The 26,246-nt window shown below is 35.9% G+C and overlaps 1 protein-coding gene and 1 long non-coding RNA gene across 5 annotated transcripts in view; one reads left to right on the forward strand and one right to left on the reverse strand.

Moving 5' to 3' along the window:
- Positions 1–26,246, forward strand: part of LARS2 (leucyl-tRNA synthetase 2, mitochondrial) — a 132,459-nt gene that overhangs the window by 58,973 nt on the left and 47,240 nt on the right. For 3 of the 4 annotated variants that reach the window (XM_064417512.1, XM_064417501.1, XM_064417523.1), the window contains 4 exons: positions 4,808–4,899; positions 6,725–6,785; positions 14,432–14,521; positions 18,623–18,766. In XM_064417512.1, coding sequence (XP_064273582.1) covers positions 4,808–4,899; positions 6,725–6,785; positions 14,432–14,521; positions 18,623–18,766 — 387 coding nt within the window. Of the gene's footprint in view, positions 1–4,807; positions 4,900–6,724; positions 6,786–13,479; positions 13,516–14,431; positions 14,522–18,622; positions 18,767–26,246 lie in introns of those variants that run through there. The other variant, XM_064417533.1, reaches the window with a different exon arrangement.
- LOC135299115 (uncharacterized) lies at positions 12,930–14,104 on the reverse strand. The gene is made up of 2 exons (XR_010361169.1): positions 13,841–14,104; positions 12,930–13,385 (listed from the first exon to the last, which is right to left on the reverse strand). It is a non-coding gene; the product is annotated as an uncharacterized LOC135299115 (long non-coding RNA).

Raw genomic sequence — 26,246 nt, forward strand, 5'->3', positions numbered from 1 at the left:
TTGTGTCCTTTTGTCAGGTTATTTTATGTGGTATAAATCAAGTAGCAAATATTACAAATATTGTGTGTGAATTGAATCTTATTTAATTTCAGTTTTCCCACAGCCTGTACTGAAGGTGTTAATGAGCTCACTCAGTTTCGTTTTGAAAGAAAAAGACAAAATGAGATATAATTTTAAATATAATTATGTTAGACAAGAGTGTGTGAGATTAAGGAGGCAAAAGATAACTTTGTTCTCAAAATGTGTGTGGTACTCTGTGGATGTTGAGTAATTTCTCATATCTTATATTCTATGAGAATAAAAATAAATGGGCATTTTATGTTTAGATAGAAATCTGTATGGTTTGTTTATTAGAGAGTGCCTTCTCTAATGTGCAGCACTGTGTTGCAGAGAAGCATTGAAATAGTAATTTTTAGGATGTACACACTAGTCAAAAATTCCTTATTTTTATCTTTTTCCAGGTGTGTCTTATCTACCTGGGGGAGTTGTCTGTTTGTTTGTTTGTTTGATGGTAATTTTTACTTGTTGTGCAGTGATGTCTATTACCTGTAATGGTTAAAAGAGAATCTAGGCTTCACACAAGGGGAGGTCTTGTATTTAAAGTGTGCTGTAATATGTCAGTTTACATTAGATTTTCAACAAGTTCAGCCCACTGTGGACCGCCAATGGAAGGAGCAGCCATCCTTTCTATTCCCCTCTCCAACTGCAAGTCCTCGCTGTCTCACGTGTCTGCAATTGCACAATTGCAAGATCCATGATGGAGCTGGGGGTTTTCTGGCAGCTGGAACTTGTAATCATGGATCTCCTGTTTTGCCAGCCTTTTTTGGTTAGTTCATGTCGAGTGTGTCATGGGGCTGCAAGTAGGGATAGGAATGTAGACTTTGGTGTATCAATTCAAACCACTAATTTATCAGCAAACCTCTTAATTTTCATTTCTGGTCATCTTCTTTTATTACACATTCTCCGAATTAAATATGTTTATTTGCAGACCTTTCTGACACTGAGTCTTGCCATCTTTCTTAAAATTTAGAATGCACTGATCTGGGTGTAAGAACAGTATGTCAGCTCCCTGGTCATAGTTCTGAAACACACTGAGTACATCAGGAGAGCAAACATGTTCTTTGTGTCCTTACAAACACCAAGGAAAATTCACTAAATCACCAGCCCTGGTTATGCTGATGGAGGCTTAGAGCTGAGTGTCATGAGATCATTGTCAGCTCTGTGTTATATAGCACACTGATCTCACCTACTGATGTCAGTGTGATGAGCTGATTGTTACAGCAGTGAACAGATGAGAATGCTCTGAGAGGAAGAGCTGAGATCTCGGCATTGAATCAAGGGAGTTTCTCTGTCTTCCTCCCCTTGGTCCCAACTAAAACAAAGAGCTCTAGCCATCACTAACAACAGATATTTGACCATCCTGTGGAACGATTCTTAAAAATGCTTCAAGCCAGAGTCTTTAGGATCTAAAATGTTTCAAGATGCAACTGTTTTCATTTTTAATAATTTGTTCCTAAAAAGACCATCCAGTGTGGTAGTTACTGAGCTCTTTGTTCCCTACGCACTATTTAATCACTTCCTTGTAACGTTTTATGCACACCATATTAAGTGGTAGAAAATGCCAGGGTTTTGTAGTTGATCCTGCATGGTCATGTGAGCTTTTGAGGATCTGAAGTTATGCTATGTGTATTCAAGATTAACATGGGAGTTTTCAGCATGAGGAGTTCACCTGTCCACTTCATTGTGAGGATAAATGCACAGCTGCCTTTGGTGATAGCACCGCCTTCTGCCATTGTAAAATGGCTGAAACTACAGCCTGCCTTTTTTTACCTGGTGTAGGCACCCTTAACAGGAGTTATGCAGCCTCCTGTTTAAGAAAATACAGTCATTATTTGTTTTTCTTTCTCCTTGAGGCTTAGAGAAGTGATGTGTGGAAGAATGGCCACTGCAGTGAGCAGAATGGATCCCTCAGTTGCATAAGGTTTAGAGGTTGCTGTTGAAAGCAATCAAGTCAGCATTCAAGAAAGTGGATTACTTGTTTTTCTTCTGTTCATCTGTGCTGCTAGAGAGAGCAGCCATGTTTTCTGCTAGTTAGAGCCAGTGACCAACCCATCAAAGAACTACAGGAATAACCCTTTCGTCTTCAAAACTGCTTTCCATCTTTTTCTTCGTATTTTTAATTTGTTTTGAACATTCAAACTGTTCCTTTTTCCTTTGTGCCAACTTTTGACATGTTAGTTGCATATTTTCTTCTCCTCTTCCATTTCTCTTCAGATTTTTATGTTGAATAACTAGAGTTAAGATGTAATGTCAAATGTTGTGTGGAGACTGTGGCATTTTTGCTGCAGATTACAGCCAGAAGGAGCTGACCTGTTGTTTAGACAAATGCATTTCACAAAAATTTCAAAGCCATTCATGGTAGAGAAGTAAAAGAGACAATAAACTTGAAATCATTTTCTAAACCACTGTGCATATTACATTCATCTCTATAGCAACTACATAAATAGATCTATCCTGGAGGCTAATTTGAGGATATTTTTAATGTCTCTTTAAATTCAGTTTTCTGATTGAAAGTTGAATTAGCATGCTTCTTCAGACCTTTAGCTTGGGGAATGTTATTGGTCGTTAAATTGAACTTTTGAATGTGAAGAGCGAATATGGTATTTTTGATAGAATTTCAAAGATCTATGAGCACAGGTTGCTCCTTCCAGTGCTGATGGTACAGTGTTAAAATGTCTGCACATTAACTGTCTAGAGCACCCACCAGCACTTTTGGGGAGTCTGTAGCTGGTAGTGAAGTTGTTTTTCCCACATCCTTTTGCTCAGGAGCATGAGAAATGAGCTTGTGCCTTGCATTTGTCTGTATCCAGGAGATCATCAGAAGCCAAATTTTACAAAAATTAACCAAGAGTGATTCTTTCTAATCTCACTTAATGTGCATCAACTTGTAGAAAGACAAGGCGTTTGTAAGAATGTAAAGGCAGGACATTAGTCCAGGGCATTTAAATAGAGAAAATGTATTTCCATGTATTATACATGGAAAAAAAAATCTGCTTTTTTTCATCACATCTGTCCAGAGATAGGTTGTCAGCAATACTAGTGGTCAAAAAGAACTGAGCTGCATAAATTAATATTTTAAGATGTCCATGAAAAATTTTGTTGATATTTATAGCTTATGTAAAGCATAACTCTCTTTCTTCTTTTTTTTTTTCTTTCATACCAATAGCTTTGACTGGTGGGTGGATGGTCAGGGAGGGAAAGGGCTGGGCAGAGGTGTGCTTCTGTGGGGTGTTGAGAAGTGCTTTAGGCTCCAGCTGACATTTTCCTTGTAAACTCCCCCTCTATATGTGAGGAGATAAGCAGTTAAGACTTATGATTTCTGATACTGTGGTGTGAGGAACAATAGCTTGTCTGATAGTTAAGGAAAGTTTGTAACATGGAATAGCATTCCAATTTCTGTTAGATTTAGACACCACAAATGTGCTGTGCATGGGCCCTTATTGGGCTGGCTTGGATCGTAGATAAGTTTGATTTTGTTGCTGCACCCATAATGATAGACAGCAGGTTTAGTTTTAGATAAGTACTGAAAATGAGAGTGCTGAAGAGTCACATCTATTAAATCCTGTTGCTTTTACACTGTGTTGGTGCCTAGGGCATCTTTATAAACACATCTATAAAATATTTTTTACAAAATATTGCATTAAGTCAGAAGATTGGAAAGCGGTGGCAAAGAAGAATAAAAATAATTCAAAGCAGTGACAAAAGTAGTTCTTATGCTTCTAAAATGAGGAGATTTTGCACATGGAGATGTATTATGAGATTAGTATGGCTGGGATTGATCTTTTATGGCTTGTTTGCTTACATGTTCTTTATATAAATAGATATTTTAAGGGGTAAAAATTTTGATTTCTTACAACTTGTAAAATGTTAGTCATGTTTTGCTGTTGTTAAACTTGTGTAATTTTAATAATGATAATTTATAGCACATTTGTAGGTTAAGAAATAGAATTGGCTTTACCCTGTATCCAATATATATGTGTTTAATGACAGCATCTTAAGTAGTGGCCTTTCTTTTGTTGGTTATTAAACAGGTTTTTTGAATACTTACCATATTGCTAGATTATTTTTCTAAATAATGTGCATGTTAACAGGAAGAATACATCTCTATTTCAACAAAAATTATTTACTAAATTTTGTAGTAAACTTTTTTCCGCACATTTATTTATTTGTGGTCATGAAATAATAATTTGTCAGTCTGTAGTCTATATTTGCAAGAGATATTTCAGTAAAATTTGACTAAAACTGTTTTTTCCTCATCTTAATTTTATCTGGTGAATTTAAAGTTATCATAGGGTATTTTATTTTGTTTTTCAACACAAAGTAAAAAATAGTAGTCTACACATCAGTTACAGTTATAAAACATGTTTCAACTGTTTTTACTTAACAACTTCTATTTTAGAGTTAATATTTGGTTCTGTCCAGTGGCAGCATCAACTGACTTTTACCACGACACAAACTCACAAAGAGTTGGGTTTTGTCATTGTCAAACTGATACTGAAATAGTCATGAGAATTTATTGTATAATACTTTGAACTCCCTCTAGCATCTCACTGTAGGTAACAAGTGTACTTCATAGTCATCTTTTAAAGCAAATCTGGCCATAGTTGGCAGGTTTGGAAGAAGTTCAGCTCAGACAAAGCAAATGCTGGAATGCCAAGCACTGTTCATTATTCAGAGGCCTCTCAGTGTCTTGCCAATGCCATTCCAGAAAGTTACGTAACACTGTGGTTTTTCTTTTTGCTGGCAGGTGATAAATCCAATGGGATGGGATGCATTTGGTTTACCAGCAGAAAATGCTGCAGTTGAACATGGCCTTCACCCTGCAAGCTGGACACAAAGGTGACATGAATTGAAATATGGCATTTTCACTGTGAATACCTGTACTGTGGCCCCCATGAATCAACGACACAGAGCAAAACTAGCATAGCAGGAAGATGGTACAGAAAGAAAGAAGGAATGGGGTTATCTGAGACCAGGGTTGACAACATTTTATGGGACTGTGCAGATGACTGTGCTTTGAAAGATAAATATGTTGGGATGATTTTCAAGGTTTTAATCTCAATGACTTGTAAATTGTAAAATGCTACAATATCAAAAGAGAAGCTTTTCCCAAACACCCAAACCAGCAGGTATAAATAAATCAAAATTTCATTATGGTGAGGTAAACCTCAGTATAGAGTACACAGTGGAAAATTACGAGTCACCTGGTTAGATTTATTAGCAGTTTTTTGTACCATGTGAGAGAGGAAGAATATAGTTGGGGTTTTCTGAGACTGGATCTTGGAAAGTACTAAGCAGCCATTATTGCTGCTGATTTCTGTGAACATTTTTAGGTTTAGACCGCAGAATGGGATTATGTTATGTTCTCCTAATATTCTTTAAAATGAGTAAAATGTTATATAAGTAAACAGTTGCTGAAAATTTCTTGGAAACCAATCTTCCTAAGTGAAGTTGTTTGTTGTACTCTGGATGCAGTAATCTATCTGTGGTACCTTTATAGACCTTGATCAATTTCCTTCTTTGATAAAGCTGTTTCTTTGGGTTTTGTTCATGCATCTGGTCCCATCTTAAGATTCTTGATACTTTTCCAACAAAAATATCACAATATTAAATACTTGCAGTACTCAATTATTCAGCACTGCAAGTTTTTTCTGGATCATAATTAAATGCTTGTTTTCATAACTGTCAACTTATCCACTCTAGGAGGATAGATACTACTTTGTCTGACAGAATGTCTTTCAGTAGAAAGGTCAAAGTCCCTAAGAAATGTAATCAATTTTACAGTATATGAATGAATTCCCACTAGCTCCTAATTAATATTGTGTAATTGTGGGTATTTTGGCAAATTGTATTTAGTACATTTTCAAACTAAAGCTTCACTGTATATCCTGATGTATCTTGCTCTACATTTGTAATACAATCCATTCAGGGCAGCATCTAACCTGACAATGTCAGAGGTGATTAATGTTTATCTATGGTGATGCTGCCACCAGAAGTTTTGTAGTTCTTTGTCACCTCCCAGGATACAAGCTCTCATCACCTCCTTTGCACTGGCTCATTTGGTTTTGTGGGCCACAATTTTGATTTGATCAGCCTGTTGATCAGAGGGAAGAAAGAAATCTGGTGGGGTTTTGTTGGAGAATTTTTGGAGGGCATATCTTCAACTGAATGGGTAGGCTGATTCAGGTTACTCTACAGCCACACAATCACCAGAGCCACAGCAAAATACAGCCAGGAGAGCGTTGCCAGAACAGAGCAGGATTAAGCTGAAAGTGGAAGTGTTCCCTACTGCACTGAGATTAAAGAGGGCCCTTTTACTGTAGTAAAGGTAATTAAAAATAGTAAGAAGTGGTGCTTGAGTAATGCTTCCTTCAAACTACAGTGCCATATTTACTTTTAAGTTGCATTCAAATATAGAGAAAAAAAAGTATTGCCTCATATAAATAGCCATGGGAATTGGGCCAGAATATATTGGGGGCTTTTAAAAATTATTATTTGAGTATTCTGACAATTCTGAGTTTTACTGCTAGTGAGATCATAGTGTTTAGGGGTTAACTAGTGCTTTTGATTTCTCAGAACTCTCTAAGCACCAGATTTTTTATATGATCATATGTTAGAAGTATCTTAAGCTAATAATTTTGCCTTTATTATTATTGTTTTGCAGTAACATTCAACACATGAGGAAACAGTTTGATGCACTAGGTCTGTCTTTTACATGGGAAAGGGTAAGATTTTCTTTTTAAAATGGATACTGCTTTATTTTGTTGTATGATGGAGCATTGAGACCCCTGGAATGTCACCATTTTATTATGATGATACAGCTGTCTTTGACAGTGACCAGTTTAAGTTGTTAAACTGTAAAATTGAGCTTTTATCAGATTTCACTAATTTTTGACATGCTGATATCATCTGATAGTATCAATGTGCAGGAGAATCTTTAAAGTAATTTCAACTTTGTATTTGCTTTTTCTCTCTTTGAAGTATCAATTTTCTGTGTTGGAAATAAGGCAATAAACAGATATTTATGAAACAGCAGTGCCTTTGTGCTAAGGTATGTGTTTTTTGAGGAGTGCTGTTTTCAATGCATATGTCAAGGGTTTAAAGATAGTAAATTGAAACAGTGGCTCGGTTATGTTATTCCAAATTTCAAAGTATAAGCCTGTATTTTCATAGATGTTCATATCAGGATCACTTTGGAAACCAGAAATTTTATTTAAAACACTAATGCTTGAGTATCTGGTGTTCACCTTAAAAAACTTACCAAACACAATCAGACGTAAGCTAATGTCGTTCTCCAGATAAAAAAGAAATTAGTGTTTGAAGCCATTGTGAGGTTATTGCATTTACCAGTGAATCAGTCGGTCACTGCCTTTATATTCTCAGCAATAGCTGCTGCTTATCAACTTAATGTGATTTTGAATAGAGTGATGGAGATGCTAATCTTGGATTTTTATAGCAGTATTGTAGATCTGAAAAGGAAAAGCATTAGTTTTCTGACAGTCTGAGACATGCCATTTGTTTTCTTTAATCATGAAGGTGAAGTTTTTTATTTGTATGTCTTGCATCCAAAAAACCATTTTGTCATGTCTCATATATGGAAGGATTTTTCAGTATAAACCTTTTGAATAAGATTTAAGTTTTCTTGGTAGCCAAAAAAATTGCTCAGAAAAGAAAAGATTTGTTGTGGAAGCTTCACTGCACACATTCTTGACATGTACTGTTTACAGCTGTTGGTATCTCAGAGGTTGTCTGTGTGTGTGGTGCAGCAGTACTGAAAGCAGTGGAATCCTGTGTGTAGGCTGTGTTATGGAGCACACACATGCACACACACACACGAGTTCAATGATGCAGGTTGCATTTCAAGAAAATTGTGAAAATTAATGTCTCTTGTATAAACTTCTGTTTAGCCCTTCCTGAAAAACAGATGGAAAACTGGCAGTATTGAAAACCATGGCAAGAAGTATAAGTACCCAGGGAAAAGTAATTTGTCATCTTTGTGCCTGTTCTTCAAGAGTTACCTTCACTTTGCTAGTAAACTGTGTTTTGGTTAATGAACTTTCAGGAGTCTCTGAATACTTGTGGAAAAGGCTTTGATACCCTATTACTAGCTCCATTTGAACTGCTGTGTAGTTGAAATGCTTTAGAATGCTCTAGGGACACATAGTTGGTGCTTTTGAAAAGTGAGATTTTAAAACAGCTGAAAAACCTTTCTTGAAGCACAGCACATGTTGGAGTTTTCACTCCTTAGCTTATGAGTTAAGTTTTGTTTTGCTTGGAAAGCCTGACATACTAATTGGAGTAAGAGTAACCTGAATGGTAGCCATAGAAACAGATATGTTTATTAATTGCAAAAAAATTCATGAAGCCCAAAATATTATGTGACCTCCAAACACACAGATATTTGAGCTGGCCGAGAAAGAAGCACCTGTGGAAATGGAAGGGCTAAACTGTAGCAGGGTGTTTTACAGGCTGATAAAGCCTGGTTCTCTGCAGGGCTCATTAGGCTGGGCAGAGCACCTTAGTGCCTCAGCTGTACTGCATCTGGGCTAACTCAAGCATCTTTGCACAGAAAAGCACTGTGCTGTGCAAGTGTTTATCTTAAAAGTGAGCTATTTGAGGTAAGGAGTATTTTTTAATAGTATTCTGTATTGTATGGCTCTAAATCAGTGGCTCACAAAATACTGTGACACTGCAAAAAACCCACTAGTATTAATGACTCCTATGAACAATCCAAGAAAAACAGATTTTATATGGGTTGGTCTCATTAACCAAGACCATTACACAAAGCAGGGACCTGTTTTAAATTTTATTTCATTGATGTAGCTTAAATCTGACCCTTTATTATGCTACTGCATAGTACTTACCAAATAATGCTGGAGGTAACTTGTTCTCCTAACTTAGATCCATCCATATTTGGATGTGTGGTGAATTGCTTTTTTAACGTGTGAATTTATGTTAGCTGTCTGTGTCCTCTGCGGCCAGCTTAGAGTACATGCTTAGGTGATGGGAAGGAAACTTACATAAACTTTACCTTTTACATATAGTATGGGGAAAGAGAAGTGGATAAAATAAAAAAAAATCCATTTTGAGAACCTAGTGCATATAGCTGTCCTAGAGAGTCTGCCTGCTTTTAAAGTCACATGTGGTTGTCAAGAAATTTGTATCCAAGAATACAAAGACTAGTTAAATCTCATTGTTTGATAAAATTAGTATGAACAAATCCCAGTGCATTTGCAATACTAGAAATTTCCTTTTATTTTTCCATGGGTTTTTTTTCCTTGTTCTCTTTGTATTACAAATCAAAATGTGCAGGTATTTCTGTCTTGTAGCTGTCAGTGTACTTACTTATCACGTAAGATATCATAAATAAGACATTTATTAAAAGCTAGATTAATTAGATTAGATTATTTCAGTCAGGTTACAATGACACTTTAAAATTGTTCTCCTAAACAGAAAATCTAAGCAAATGAAAAATGAAATTAAATTACTAAAATAACTCTGTAAGTACTTTGCCTTAGAGTAGTTTTGAAAACAAATTATTGTCTGATTTTTTAAAAATACCTCTGAAACATGGAGGTATTTTAAGTGCCTCAAGTTAGAAGTATTATATTTGTAAATCGCTTTGAAAATGGTGTGATTCTGGGGAGAGATATTTTTTAAAAAAATCAGTAAGTGAGATAATATTTCTATTCTGAACATTTATGTTTCTCAGATGGAAGGTTGAAAAGCTGAAGTTTGAGCATGGAAGAAATGTCTCTAAGAGTCATTAAAAACACATGGAAAATTTTAAAAATCCCTAACATTATGTTTTGGTTTTAAGATAACTATAATCTGAGCATTCCTGATGATCAGATTTTTTGAAAATACCATCCCAGACAGCATAGCAAACTGCCTGTGACTTCTTTTGAACATGATTTTCAGGGGAATTAAGCAGTATCATTTTCAATGATTCATATCATCAGCAACAAAAGATGAAAAGCGTACAATGTTTTTACTTTATTTTGTTCAAGAGTGTCATCAGACCAAATGCGTGTTCCCAGTAAGCCATCAGTTCACCACTATTATCAATCTGTAACTTTCTCCCTGGAAGTAGCTCTTTCTGTGAGGGTTTTTTAGTAATTTCATTTTCTGCATTCCAAGTGACATATTTTGTGCATGAGACTAATGTTCCCCGTCTGCTCTGTACATTATTTAAAAAATTAAATCTTTGGTAGATTTTCTTCGTGCAGATAATTTTCTGTTTAGTTTTGAAGTTGTCGTCTGTGTGTACTGCCTGAGCATGCATAAAGCCAACAGTACATGGATTATTACCTATGAAATTTTCTTTTTATCCGCATACCATTGATAATCAGTGGCCCAATTATAATTAAATTTTTTTTAAAAAAAGAAACTGTTGATACAAGACTGCTTTTTTTTCAGGAAATATATTCGTGTTCCAAAATGTAGGCACTGTATGACATTTTTATTGGTAGCTAATAAAGCATAAAACTAAAGGCCTTTGAAATACAAATACTCAAATTAATTTAGAAATGTAGGTTGGTGTAGCTCTAAACCTCTGAAAATCAAATAATTATACTTCTAGATGAGGTAGTGCATGCCCTTGAAAACCAAAATAGGCAGATAATTGATTAAAGACTGTTTTATCTTCCCAAATAGATTTTGAAAAAAATCCATCCCGACTTTTTCTTCTTATCTCCCTTTAAAGAGGTGCAACATGCCTGTCTTCAGGACAGCATAAGACTGTGCTAAAAATAAATTTATTATTAATAAACTAGGAAATTGCTTATCTCCAGTCTAGTTATGTGTTTTTCATGAAGTCTGGTGGATCTTAGAAAAAAATAAATCTTTTCATGCAGCCTGTAAATATTACTTTTATTTTTTAAAATATAGCCACGGAAGTAGCTTGAAGTTGTAACCTTATTCTTAAAAATACAATCAAAAATTAATTACAAGGTCAGAGACTCATAATAGAAAATTGTAAGAAGGGAGCAGGTTTAGAACAAATCATGAATTTCAAAAGAAAGCATTTGAAAATTACTTTTTCTTATATTAAGCAACAAAATCTTTCACCCAGATTTAGTTGGTTTTTTATGCAGGATTCTTTACTATTGGTTACCCTTATTTTTATTGGTAGTGGAAAGGTACTCTTTAAATCAGATTTTTTAATAGTGAATGGCTTTTTGACCTTTACATGGACCCATTGCTTCCCACGTTGCAGTGATATCAAATCCAGACTGTAATACTACCCATTCAGTCTGTAACTGAGAATTTATTTGCAAAAATAAACATGTTACCAACCCCTCTGGTATGGTATTTTTTAGGAACAAATTACTGTGCTGCAATAATTAAGCAAGGTAGTTTTTGGTAAGGATAGGGATCTTTCCTATGCCTTGCCAGTATCTGCTCTTTTAACCTGTGTAGGTGATTTATTTAAATTGTTGTAATGAATTCTGTTAATGAATGAGTGACATTCCTGTAGGAATTAGGAACAGTAACAGTAACCAAAGACAAAGATCCATTTTGGTGGGAGTATCTGTTTAAAGCTGACAAAAGCAGAAGGCAAAATGGATGGGTAGAAGAGGAAGAGGCTTTCCCTCTCATTTCATAATACTGCTGAATTGCTGAGGTGATGGGTGATCACTAAATCTCCCACAGAGCACTGAAGAGCACATGCAGTGGACAGCTGAGCAGCATCTTACATATTTTTAGAACAGTTGGGATTTTTAGTAGGTATTTTATTTTTGTGGAAAATATGGTAATATCCTGTTATATATATTCACTGTACTGCTTTATGGTATGGGGTTCTATATGTATGCTGTTATGCCAGTGCTCAGATCGCAAATGAGAAGCAGAAATGTACAGTTTTTGGCAGGCTGGAATGGCTCCAGCATGCTATTTTTCAAAGCCTTTTATAAACTCTTTTGTGTATTTCTGAGTTAAGATAGTTCTGTTAATGTTCAGCAGATCTTTGTCATGCTTACAGAATATAAATAGAGATGTTAACATTCACCTTAATTTAAGCATGATGGCAGCCTAATGGAAACTTTTTACCAGACATCATTAATTTAATCAGGGTCAGTAACTGGAATACACAGAAAATTATTTATCACAGTAAATCTTACTGTGCTAAATTATAGGAAAAAACCACCAAAAACACATTTCAAGATTGGCAGGAGTTTGCTGGCTTGTCTTCAGCACCTCATTTTACTTGTTAGTGATGTAATTTCTCTTTCTTCATTAACTTGAAATGTTACTCCAAACCTTCATGGTTATAAAGTTAAATTCTGAGCTCGAGTGGTCTTTTTGCATCTCAGTGACCGCACAGCAGATTTCTTTTTCAGTGATACAGTCTGCTGCATTTCTTTCAAAGAAATGTCTATTTACTTCTTGTGAGAGAGCGTGTACATGGGATTCTATTTGCAGAAATTAGCTTGTATCTTGTAGCTCAAGCTTGTGTGGCTTGTAACATGCTTGTTTAGATTAGAAAATGTCATCTTTTTGTTTCAGTTGACACACATCTGCCTTTCAGTGCCAAAAGGACCAATCTCCACTCACTTTTCTGTTTTTATTTGGCAGCTCACTTTTGTTGTCCTACCTATTTGCCAATTGCTCACATAATCTTATATTGTGGGATTGCACATCTTCTTTTGTGTGTCTGGTACTCCAGTGATGAAACTCAGTTGCCTGTAGTGGCATCACACTGGCACAAGAACTGTTGTCAGTGTGTGAAGAAGCAGGGGGAGGAAAAAACTATTAAATGTGCTTAGTTGAAGAGATGGAAATCAGATTTTTATCAAGTGGGGTTTTTTTCAGTGCAGAGAAAAGGGTTTTAATCAAGCAACTGTTTTTCATTACTAGGTTTTCACATGCTGAGCTGAAAACTTGCCATTAAATGTCTCTTTTTGATCTTGAAAGCCTCTTATACACACTTTTGAGGCACATTTATTCAAAGGTCATATTAATTGTTAAAAGCTATGTTTCAGCACTGACATATAAAGTTCAAAGGAACTAGAATATAAAATTGTAGAAAAAGAATAAAAATTTCCTGCTAGAGCATTTCAGATGTCATTTGAGTAGCAGATGATACTGCAGGAGTTGTGTGTAGTGGGAAGCTAGGATGATGGGAAAGCCCACGTGAAAGACATTTCACATGTAAAGCTATTTCTGATGCTTGATAACTACTCCAAATGGAATAAATTGTATCAGTGGCTTACTTTTTGTCTGTAACTTTAAAATCAAGAGACGTTCATATTAATTTGAAGTTCGGTGTAGAAGCCATCTTCCACCTCAAGCAGGTACGTGGGTTTCCATTGCACCTGTGAAACCTGTGTTTGTGTTGAGAAAACAGGGAGTCTGTAATGATGGAATCCATTAGTTGTCTTTGCATATTAATGATTATTTTAAGTCAGTTTTTTAAGAACAAACATTTAAAATATGGAGCTTCGTAAGCAGTTCGTAAGCAGCTTGTTTTTTAATTATCAGAGTTCACTAAAAACTTGGCAAATGTTTTTGAGTTTTAAAAAAGCTATCCATCATATTGTAGCTTGCTGTTCTCTTAACTCCCATTCCTCCTGCTTATGTTGTCTTTTATTTTTATCTGTCTTTATTTCCTTCATAACCATCCTCCTCTTTTGTGACTTGTATGACTCATTTTTTCCATACTTTAACCTGGAGCATCCTCCTGACTTGAGCTCCCTTGCCTTTTGGAACAGTTGCTTATTTGACCTTTGAATGTGAGCTCCCCTTCCCGAGTCTTTCATCTTGAAGTTCTGAGTCTTACCCTGTGTTCCATCCTGTCTGCCCGGCACGGTCTGTGTGCCAGCAGCCCGCGTTCCTCAGCGCTGTTCCGCTCTCCTCCTGCACCCACCGTTTCAGCTGTGAGCTCCTCGCTCTGCCTGCTTCACATCAGCCAGCTCCCTGCTGCCTCGGAGCATCCACAGCCTCTGCTCCTGCTTCCCATTGCTGAGCAACAGTGGAAAAGGCAGCCTGGCTAGGAGGGCTCTTTGAGAGAAGTCTGCTTTTTTTTCTAGTTTTGCTGTTTCCTTGATCAGGCAGCTGTGATCACTTCCATTCATCTTCTGTTCTTGTGTCTATCAGCTTTAATCTTACAGAGTTTTATATCCCACGTTAACAGGGAAACTTTTCCTTCTACGTTAAACCCACACAAAGCCCATGTTCTCTGGTTTTGTGTACAGGTGAATATCACTATTGTAAGCATTATACATTGTGCATATATTGTACATTAATCCCTGCATAAATGTTTACTCTGTGGAATATATTATACACTCCTGGGTTAATTGTTGAAGTTAAAACAGCATAGGAAAATACTGAGAATACTTTCAGAAATTTTTATTTTATTTCATTTCTACAGGAGGTAACCACTTGCTTACCAGAGTACTACAAATGGACACAATATCTCTTTCTTAAGCTTTTTGAAGCTGGGATAGTGTATCAAAAAGAGGTAGGTACAAACTTTGCCCTTCCACATTTTGCTGCTACACTAATTTAGATCACTCGTGTCAGTGGCACATTTCTGGTCTGTCCATTCACAGTCATAAAGTGATTGTGTTCTGTTAGTTTTAAATGACTCTAAAATAGAATTAATGTTTTATATAATTATTATTAATAATATTATTATTAATTTTATATATAATTTCTTTATATATATTTATAAGAATTTTCTATGTAGCAGTTTATAACTAGCTAACTAACACATGGCTATTGTAGCAAGTCACATCAGGAGTGTTTATTGTCAGAGATTTGCACTGAAGTGCAGGATCAGAATATAGCTTTTAGTTTTTTATTTCCTGGCTTTAATATTTTCTAGATTTTATTGTGCCTCATGGAAATACATTACATGGTGGTCATTAGGAGTCTCTTCACCAGTGAGATTATTTACCAGTCTAGCATTACTGTAATACTGTCTCAGAACTTATGGTTTTGGACAGCATAATTGAACCCTATTTGTGATCTTCAAAATATTAAAGAAGTATGGGGTGTCATAAGACTATCACAGCTGTTCATCAGTTATCACTACATTAAGAAATTATAATATTTTGTACATAACACGTGTCAGGCTCTATCTGAAAAGTGAAGGTTTCAGTTATTTCTTAAACACGAGATGAAACAAAGATGTTGAATGAGCAGTCCAGAGAACTCTCTGCATAGCCTTGGCAATGCAGTTCCAAAATACCTGAAGAGCTGCACTTCAACAAAACTGCAATTTAGTGAATGTTTCTAACTTAAAATAGAAACTAAGATTTCTTAAATATGCTTTGATATTCCATTTGTATTCTGTAGAAACCAGGGAACCCCATAGGATATAATTAAGGACGTACTGCAATTATTCTCTGAACCTGGAAAAAGAGATTGATGGTGAAAGGTAGCATTTAGGATAGCAGGGTGTTACTGAGCTATTTCTCCTATTTGCATTTGTATTCAGTGATCTTAAATGACAACCAGCAAAACCCCTCAGTGTTTGATATATACTAGCATGCTGAATTGAGGTTTGGGGGTTTTTTTCCCTTCTGTAATTAATTTTTTTTCTATTAAAAAAAATTAACCCCCCAGCTTTGTTATAACAAACCTATTTTTATCTGTGATTTTTTTTGTTTGACAAGTGAACTCAGATGAATCTGGAAAGTTTGCTGCTTCATTTAAAGCAGGGATGATGTATAAAATAAATTTTACATTCTGACTCCAAGTACTGTGGGATCCTGGAGGTGCTCGGATACCAGTGATTGAATCTACTTCCAACTTCCATCTGCTTTCAAGTCAAGGATCAGTTTGAGGACTTAAATCAGCATCTGTCAATCTGTAGGGGATGTAATCTCTGGTGGATATGAACCAGTTGCATTTTGGCAGGAAACAGATGGCAGAGAGAGCCCATAACCCTGGGTCTCTTTGAACAGTCATATATACTTAAAGCATATATTTGTCTCATGTTGTCAGTGTATCTGCAATATGTATTAAACACAGCTTGAAGTCTCCTGTATTACAGTTTCATTTTAGCTACAAGAGATAATTCATAGCCTTACTGTGACAATAAGAATAAGGCAAGTAGAGTGTTAGCCTAGTTAATGCTCTGTTCCAGGAGTGTGCATGTCTGACCAGAAATTATCCTGGCAGGGATATACAGGGATACACAGGATATGTCCAGGAGCTGCAATTATGGAGGATTAACAATGTCTGTGTGAGTGCTGCAGCATCCAGAGAGGGCACCTTTATTCATTGCAGCAAAATCATCCCTTTTTCCTGCAGTACTCACCTAGTCAATGTACTGTAGGGGTTGTTGACCTGGCCAGATGTGAGTGCCTCACTGAGGTTAATACCTGCTCTGGCTCTGCTGCTTTGATCAGATATCTGTAATCCATAGTGGACCCAGACACAGCAAGCCTGGGGATAGATACTTACACTTTGGAGACCTGAAGGTAGACAGGATGAATCCTGTCTTAAAAGCATGTGGTCTGCATTGGCGTAGTGAGGAGAGCGAGATAATTGGTGTGCTCTGAGCACTCCTGCTCTGTGCTTTCTTTGTGTAGATGACTTTGAGCAGCTTCCTGGGGTCATTGTTGCAGAGGCTGTCATTGTCAAGAAGTTGCCTTTGTGAGGTACAAGCAGGAACTAAAGATTTCATTTATTAGCCAGGTTCTAGATATTGTCAAAAGTCTGCGTGAGATGGGAGGAATGTAACTTAAAAAATACAAAGACAAGACCTTTCTGCTAACGATTTCTTAAATGTACATTTGCTTTATGTTTTGCAGGATTTATTTAGGTACAGCCTCATGAGTTGTAACAGCAGGATTTGTTATGCTAAATAGTTATGTAATCATTTCAGTTACCTTCCAAAATTTTCACCATAAATTTAGTATGTTATCATCAAAATAGAAATGGTATTTTTTCTCAACTTAAAGTCACAGCCAGCTTAATACCAGCTTATGCTAATATCACTTTATGGAACTGGAATTGTATTACTTCTCAATGTTGTTTGATTTATCTCTCTTTATCTCTCACAAACTTCAACTTTGTGTGGCATTTTTTCAGAACTTTATAAATTGAAACGTCATTACTTTAGAGCCATATTCATAATGTCTTATATTATTACTGAAGAAGCTGTATTTTCTAGAATTCTGGAAAATAGGTTTGTAATAGTGGAATATATTGATTTCTTTTAATTTCACAATAAATTTTCATAAGCCTTTTATAAAATCTGATGTGGTATTTTTGGTTGGTAACAGATAAAAAGCAATAACTAAAAAGTTATATTCAAGTCTGAATTCACAGGAGCTTCATTTGAAGGCATGTTTTAATTTATCAATGAATAACATACATTAATGCACTGATAATAATTTTTTTTTTATAAATCAGTGTAGCCAGACTTTGAGCTCACACAGTTATGAGCAATATTTCTGAGAAAGAGGATGCCTGCATCTTGCTTTTAGCTCTCCTCATTATAAGATTTGTAAAGTGGTTGTGGTATTCACTGTTTGTAAGAATATGTAGCATATTTAAAATGAAGCAATATTAGGTGTTTGGAAACTGGTCCGAAGGTGATCAGTGATAGATAAAACATAAAGTACAATGTAAGTGCAGTTACTAATTTTTGATTGAGATACAAGTCCTCCCCATACCCAAAGAAGTAATTCAAAATTTTTTAATGTTTAATGTATTAGATCTCTATGGAACTGTAGCTACTGTTTTTCAGTCAGATTTAGCTTAAATACTAAATAACATTCAATATAATTATTGCTCTGATTATAGTTTTTTTTCTTTCTGTTCATTTTTTCAAGTCAATGTATAGCATTTAATGCCACTTTTGAATAGGATTCTTTTGTGATCTTGGATCCTTTTTGATAAGTGACCAGTTAAATTTTTCAGCACTAGGGGAGGGTGAGTTTGATTTTTGCTCCTTTCCCAGTATGTTATGTCTTCTATTTCTGTTGACTCAAAAGCTCAAAATACAAAGTTTGTGGAGTTGAACACCAACATTAATTTCACTTTACAGATTTTCACTTAATGCATTTGTATTGATAAGGAAAGAGGATTCCAAAAGTAATTCATGCAATTGACATGGGTTACGTACAGATAATATCAACTCTTTCACTTAAAATATAGTTGACTGCTGTAATACTTCTTTGTGATTCTGTCCTCTTGAGTTGGACATCCTTGTCTACTCATCCCCCTCAGTCTGACTCAATACTTATGGATTAGTAGTGAAGAACTTCTAAGCATAAGACTATTTTATTTGCAGTATAGTCAATTGGAACACTTATTACATACTACAGCCAAGCAGTAAGGTGTCTGCCTATCCTGCTAGCATGATCAGTCTAGACTAACCTTGCCCACTGCATTTTTGGGTCATCTGAGTTCTGAGAGATGAATGTTCAAAACTTTACCAGCTTAGTCCATGTTGCTGATTCAAATGGATGTTTTAAAAAATACAGAAAACTCAGGTAAACTTTGAAGGTATGCTTCTGGATAATTCATTTGGCATCTGTAAAGTAAAACTTTGGTTTTTAACTAGCTGATGAAAGTATTTTTTCTTCCTGCAACTTTTTTTTAGGCCTTGGTTAACTGGGATCCAGTGGATCAGACTGTTCTAGCTAATGAGCAGGTGGATGACAATGGTTGCTCCTGGCGCTCAGGAGCAAAAGTGGAGCAGAAATACCTCAAACAGTGGTTTATCAAGACAACTGCTTATGCAAAGGTATGAGAATACAGTTTTTGGAAATTATGGTAGCACTTCAAAGAGGAGACTTTTTGTCCAGAAATATTAAGCTGAATGTGGTCCTTTATAGATACATTTGAACAATATATAATTGTATAATAATATGTGTGATCTATCCCTGTGTATGTGTGTATATTAAAATTACTGCCCCTGAAGTCCCTCTGTTCAACTCTTTAAAAACTGTAGGTAACTGGAGTGGAATTAAGTTTTGATGAAATCAAAAGGCACAAATTAGAGGTGAATTATTGAGTTCTGCATTTGCACATTAGCATCCTGTATTCACCATCAAGTTCTTTTCTGCATATTTTGAGGGTAGAGCTGTGCAAAAAACTTGTTTGCTGACTTGTGGGCATTTTATAAGCAATGGAGTACAACCTGACACCTAGAATTCAGTTCCACCTGTGTCTGCACCATAATTCTTTATATTTACCTGCTTTTTATTGACGATTCATTTTAATCTTCTACTTCACTTCATACTCTACTCTATTTGATAATCTGTTATTTTAAAAATGTTTTCAAGTTATTTAAACATCCTATTTTTCTTATGAAAACAGTTTTGATTGTGCTGGGACAAGCTAGATTCCACACTTCAGAATTCAGAACAAAAGTTTTGGCTTTATGCTCTCTGAAATGAAAGTAGCAGCTTCCTTTAGTGTCTGGGTGAAGTTTTTATTCCCTCTGAGTGTTCTGTGTATTGAGACTTTAAGTACAGATTGAGAAAGTTGCTCCCAAGAAAATATTAAAAATTCATCTTTTATCCTTTTCTCAAGTCTCAGATTCAAGAAACCAAATTTCCACTATCATCCTAGGAGAAGTCTGTGTCTCTCTCCAGGTCTATTCATAACAAAGAGAAAAGCTTTAGATATCCTGCCTGATGCTTTGATTCTTCATACACAGAGAAGTGCTTGAGATACATATTTTCTGATTGTGCTGTCTGTTCTGGCAGTAAGGAGGGAACATTTGCAATAGCTGAAGGAAAAATGGAGTATGTCTGCAGCATCACAAAATAAACACAATGTTCTGAGCTTTATTCCCCCCAGTTCCTTTGTCACCAGATTTCATTATGACCTTTGTGATATTTTAGGGTCTGCCCCAACTCACTAATTCCCCATCAGTGAAAGCTCCCCAATGGAGCTACATTAGAGTTTCTGTCTTTACTGAAATGTCTTTTCTCCATTGCCTCTGTACAGGTTGTAGGAATCAATGACTGGTATTTCTGGTCTGTATCCATGCTGGTACCCAATTACTTATATCCCTTTAAAAAGGGTGAATCAGCCATAAATTTTTACTCATCAAGACCAAAAGGCATGACTGCGGAGTTTCTCAGTAATCTTGAAAACACCCTTGGTTTATGGGATTATTACTTCTTGCTCAATATCCACCCTCTGCGAGGAAGGATTTATATTTTGTGTTTAGTCTCTTACCTGAGAAATGCTGTTACAGGAAATGCACAGTCTCTTGGGCAGATCACATCTCCATCATGTCATTCCCCAGTAAGCAGGCTTATCTTATGATAGGAAGAAACATTTACCTCCACAACACTCCTTCATCTTCCCCTCAAAAATGTCACCTTAGGACACTGCCATATTCCCTACCTACGTGAAGGGCAGGTGACCTTTTGTTCTTGAACATCTTAGGGACATAAGAGCTGCTTCTGCTGTTCATTTTGGGAAGACCATTTGTAGCAACTCCTACAAAACCTTAAAGCATTGCTGCAAAGGACAGTTGAGTACTGTACAGATTTCTGTGAGGGTTTTCCAAATTTTTGTTCTGTTTGTGATTGATATTCCAGAGGGTCTGCTAGCTGATACAACCAGATCAGTGAGTGATGCCATACTGCTTCCAGCTGAAGTGCTTTGGCAAGCATTACCTTCATGTTCTCCCACTTCTTGTACAGTGACAGATGCTACCAAGAATCAGCAGGTGGTTTGGATTTTCCTTTTTACTCACCCTCCACTCACTCCTATTTTTGTTGCTGTGGTTCTTTTTAAACAGTCTCACTCCACTTCTTTTGGCAAGACTTTTAAACATTTGGTTGTAGAGGGGGAAAAATAACTTCCCCCCCACCTTGAAATAAGAATAGCAGATTACCAGGCTCTGCTCTATGAAGTCCAATATCTGATAGTTGATGGAGTTCATGCTTGGAAGATTAAGACAGATAAAGTCCCTTTTTTGATAATTTTTTTTTCTTTCAAGTTGCAAGAGACTAGATAGCATAGATAATTTTTTTGATAATTTTTTTTCTTTCAAGTTGCAAGAGACTAGATAACATAGCATGTTGTGGTTTACTTTCTGAGGACTGTTTTGGCCATACAGCTCTGAACAGCCCATGAACTGCAAGCCATAATTGAAGACATTCCACTGGAGGGAGGCTGGATCTGAGCCTATAGTGGCCAAGCATTTCAGACTCTTAGAAAACTCTGTGCACACACTGACATAATCAGGAAGCTTCACATTAGCATTTTGACGGGAGCCAAATTACAGATCTGAAATGCTACAACTTTGGCTTCTCTTTCTGAATAACTTGAGTAGTTATCCTCAAAACATCCTTGCACACATTTCTTCATTCCTTATGATAGTCATGCCAGTACATCTCCAGGAGTGGTAAGAGCCATGAATCCTTCCTCCTAAGTCTATTTCTTTTGTCCCCTTTTTTTTTGGATTCAGGCTTTTGACAGTTCATCTGAATCCATATTGTCCTGCATTGTTGAACACCCTGCTTACACTAATCACTCTTCCTAGCCTATTCCTCAAGCCTTCTTCCCCACCTCTTTTCAAAAGATCTTGCCAGAAGAATGGGCTTTATTGAGAGGGAGACCTTCATTCATCTTTATCATTTACAGAGCCTTTCCTCTTGGAGTGGAGGGTCCAGATTTCTGTGGAGTTAGTCCTTATAGTGGAGGATAAAGACATCTCTTTAAGAAGCTTAAGATCTTTAATTGCTAATACAATTTCAGGATGATAACATTGGTGGTGATGATACCTTCAACAAGAGGGATTATTTCATGTCTCCTGATTTTGAACACACTTATTTCCATAAAGAGATTTTCCTGACTTATGTAACAGACAGAAACACTACCAGTACAGCTTTGTTTTCCTGAAATTCTTTTCAGTTCAGAGCCTTCAGATATTTGTACTTCTAATGATAAATTAGTACAGCAATTCAGTTCTTTATGGATCTTACTTCCCTTTTTTGTCAGTTGTTTGATAATTCATATGCCAGACTTATGTAAAATGGAAATCTGCAAGGGCATTATAAAATGGGGAATTTCAAATCTGTGGTAAACTTGTTTTGCATTGGACACTAACAGAAGTAGAAACTTGCCCTTCCAGAACTTGTTTGGTCCTGAGTCCTTTATTCCCCATTTATGAGTCAGTTGCCTGTTGAACATCTTTTGTCCAATTCGGTTTTGTTTTAAAAAATGTGTCCAGAAGGTTAAGGCAAGATTATGTCAGGTTAGCATGGTCACAATCATTGGGATCTGAAGATCTGTGTTTTCTGTCAGTATAGAGCAGCATTTAGATCTTTGAGCTGTACTGCCAGAATTTGTATCCAAGCACACATGACCCTTTATTTCCTCATAGCTTGGACAAGTTCACAGGCACAGAGCAGATTTAATCTTTCTTTGTGCAAGATGTTTTTCCTAGGTTTGGAAAAAGATAGAGAGCTAAGTGGATCAGGCTTTCAGTGAGCTGTGTGACTAGATTTCTGCTATCCACTGAGGTTCCACTCCTTCTTATTTTGAAATTTAAAAATTGGAAGGCACTAAGAGACTATCTGAGAGTAACTTAGTCCTTGCACCTTTGGAGAAGACTTGTTTTTTCTTCTGACTTGGGCTACTTTCAAACTTAGAGGGTTAGAATTCTATGAGTGTCTCACTCACCTTTGTACAGTCAGGCCTTTATCTGGTTTTGGTGTATCATAGGGAAAGCCATTTGATTCTGGTCACCTTTTACTTGTGCCTTCAATGGTGACTAATACTTCTTCTGAAAAGTGTACAGAAATTCAAGATCGAATGTCAGAAGTACCACCTTTGTTGCCCTTTTTTCTGAAAAATGGCTCTCTGCAAATCTGTTTCCTATTCCTTCCCCAAAGTTATACCTGAGTTTTCTCTAAATTGTCATACTGGGAAAGTATTTTGAAAAAAAAAAAAAGCTTTATTTCTGTTAACTTGCTCCATTCCTTTGTGGCTTAGAGGAAAATGTAAGTCTTTCCGTAACCTTGTTTCATAGAAAAAGTTCCATTTAAAATACATTTAATTCATCTTCATTCCCTTAATTCTTCATGCAAATTACCAGCTAGCAATAATGGCTCAATATGTATGGATACAGCCTATTTTCTGCTTGTAGGATCCACAAATTATTTTGTTGTAGCTTTCAGCCTATTTATAGTGTATACTGATGATCTATTCTAGTCATCTGTGTTCCTCTATTTTGCTCATTTATCATTTTATGTTTTCCTTGTATCTCACAACCTTAATGGAAATAAAAACTAATCAAGGTAATCTTCATCCACATCACCTACATTATGGGTCAAATGGCAGCCAGGAGTTACATGATTAGCAGTGGTCTGTGAAGCTGGGTATTACAGGAGTCAGTGCTTCATTCCTACACACACTGTTTTTCAGATTTCTCTTGTGTCCAGAGGAATCATCTCCTGTGGACTTGCTTTGATTTTTTTTTTTTTTTTTGGTAGTTACTGCACCAGCTCCTTTTCTTTCTTGCAATAAAAATTGCAGACAAAGCAGTGTTGGCTCACATGGCAATTTACCATTGGTAATGAGTTTTGTTCAAAGGGCAAAGATTATTGACCATGCTTTTAATGCTTAGCAGAAAGCATTTTACTTATGTAAAGTAATAAAGTAATTGTGACCCATTTTTTAAACTGTGAAGTACATGTAAAAGGGTCTAGCAGCTTTTTTTTTATTTTTAGAGAACATTTTAATTGTTATTTTTCTTTTGACGCATTTCTTTGATAAAAGTATAATGCCTTAACTGATGGCATTATTATTCAAATTGTTGTCTGTGCATTTAAGATGTTTAAGCTAAAACATTTAGTTGCTATGGTTACCCTGCTGAATTGGTAGGCAGATTCATTGGAAAAATCTATCTGTAAATGTTAGTATTTTCTCTGTGTACCTGTAAATTGCTTTTATGGAGGTTTTCATTCATGGTCAACTGAGTCCTCAAAACAGAATTGGCAAGGTTAGTCTTTTTATAGACACCATTCTTCCTAAATTAATTTTACACAATTCTTTTCCATATTTTACTGTACAAAAAAATCATTCAAATAGCTGGAAAATAATCTTTCCTTGAATAAAATGAAACAGAAGCAACTTTAAAACCTCAAGTTTTGCCTTAAATCATCTCCCTTTTTTAGACAGCAGGAGGACGGTGTGTTTAATTCAAATAATGGGGAATATAACCAACAAAATTCTATTGATGTAATTTACAGTTGCTACACAGATAAGTAGAACCCTTTCTTAGTTAAGTTTTTTTATAAAGACATTTAGAGATAAACCCTTCTCATTTTCTGTGGGTTTCAGGAACACAGATGTTGGGCATGGTGCTGATTCTGTGGAGGGAAAACAGCAAATGAACTACAGCTCTTCTCCAGGTTTTTTCTGGCTTTGCACTGCATCTGACAGCCCTTTTTATCTCATCTGAATAGATTTGGAATTATTTCATGTAATTGTGTTTTGCTTGATTTTTTTATTTTGTATTTTATTTCTGAGATCTTAAACAGAATGGTAATGAAATGTAATGAAATTGAAGTACTGAATTTCAGGATGTTAAGAGTCTTGGTAGCACTTGGGATTTCATAGCAGGAGGCAATGCCTCATCACTGAGAACTGAAATGTTGGCTCTTTTTCATTCTTTTTGTGTGATTTGTTTTGATTCCCACACTTGGAGTCTAGCTGATAGTTGTCTTCTCCCAACAGAGCAGGCCTGATAAAGCTCACTTGGAAACTCTTCTTCTTGAGCCAGGCTGAGAGCTTCTCCTGGGCAGGGACCAAGAGCAATGCTCCCTCAGCTTGCTGAGCACTTTATTCTTAAGAAATGGCACCTGCTTTGTCAGTTTGGCAAGACAGAAAATTGTTTGTGGATATCCAGACCAGGCTGGTCTTTTCACTTTGTTTTAAACACAGCATGTCATTTGATGGTACAGCAATGTACATTTAAGTTCCTGTTGGCGTAAGGTTAATCAAAACAGTGAATACTTAATACTACTAAAAATGATAACAAATGTTTTGAAGAGCTTTTCTATTTATGGATTCAGTTACTCATCACAAATATATACTTCATTATTTCAGAAAGGGAGTATCTTCTCTTCGGAAATTTAAGCAAGGAACAGCTCTGAAGAGCAAATCTGGAGAGTAGTTCTGGATTTACTTTTTGCTTTTAAGGAAACATTTATTTGCCTCAACTCTGTGTAATCACACCAGAGGTGTTTGTTGACCATAAATTGTAGGTAAGAAAATGGGAAAACTGCTGACAGTTCAGACTTTTATGAGAAAGAATTTTCAGCATACTCAGTATCTGTGTTATTGCTCCTTTTTAATGTATGTTTTCAGTATTCTTCACACATGGGAAATAAAAGTCAAGAGTGACCTACAATAGTACAGACAGAAACCACTGAAGGAGAAGAAGAAATGGTAAAACAAGAAGATGTTAAATGCCAGCAGAAGCTGTACCATATAATCACAGTTGGAACACTGCAATAGAGTGCAAAATAAAACAGTGGGCAGCCTAGCTTTAATTTATTGAACTTCAATATATGTTAATATATTAAGTTGTATTAAATGATTTTGGGTAATCTTTAGTTTACATTTGGTTGCTCTTTTGGGAGTTTGCTCAAATGAAATGAAGAATTTCATTTTAATCCAAACAGAGCTTGGATATTTATTTGACTCTTCCTCAGAAGCAAAGCTTTTAAATTTTATTGTAATTTAGTTTAATAGAATTTTATTATGCTAATTAATTGAATTCTTCTGAAATGCAACCTTTTGCTGAATTTTTAGTCTGACCTTGTTGTTACCTTGCAGATCTCTCAAACTTCATTGAAGTATCTTTGTTTAAAAAAGAGTATACTTTTGACTATATAGCTTATATTTAGATTTTCCACTTTATTTCATTTTCTGTCATAGAGGAGTTAAATTACTCTCACAAAGTATGAAATTAGTAGCAGGTATTGATCTAATAAAACTTTTAGTTCATGAAGTCAGAGACTGAATTTTTTAGGGGTTCAGCAGAATCTTTCTTTGAACTACAAGCAGGAGACTTTTGGAGTTGAGATGCTCTTGGGAAATTGTAAAGCACTTATGTTCTTGGATTTTCTGGATCTTTCTTGCCTGAGAATTGCTTAACTGAAGTTCTGTTTCTGTCATGATCCTCAGCAGACTAAACAGCTAGAAATGTGAGATCAGCTTTTTACATACAGTGTGTTACTTCCAGTTTC

The sequence above is a fragment of the Passer domesticus genome, chromosome 1, assembly GCF_036417665.1.
Source record: "Passer domesticus isolate bPasDom1 chromosome 1, bPasDom1.hap1, whole genome shotgun sequence".
In the NCBI taxonomy this organism is placed as follows: domain Eukaryota; kingdom Metazoa; phylum Chordata; class Aves; order Passeriformes; family Passeridae; genus Passer; species Passer domesticus.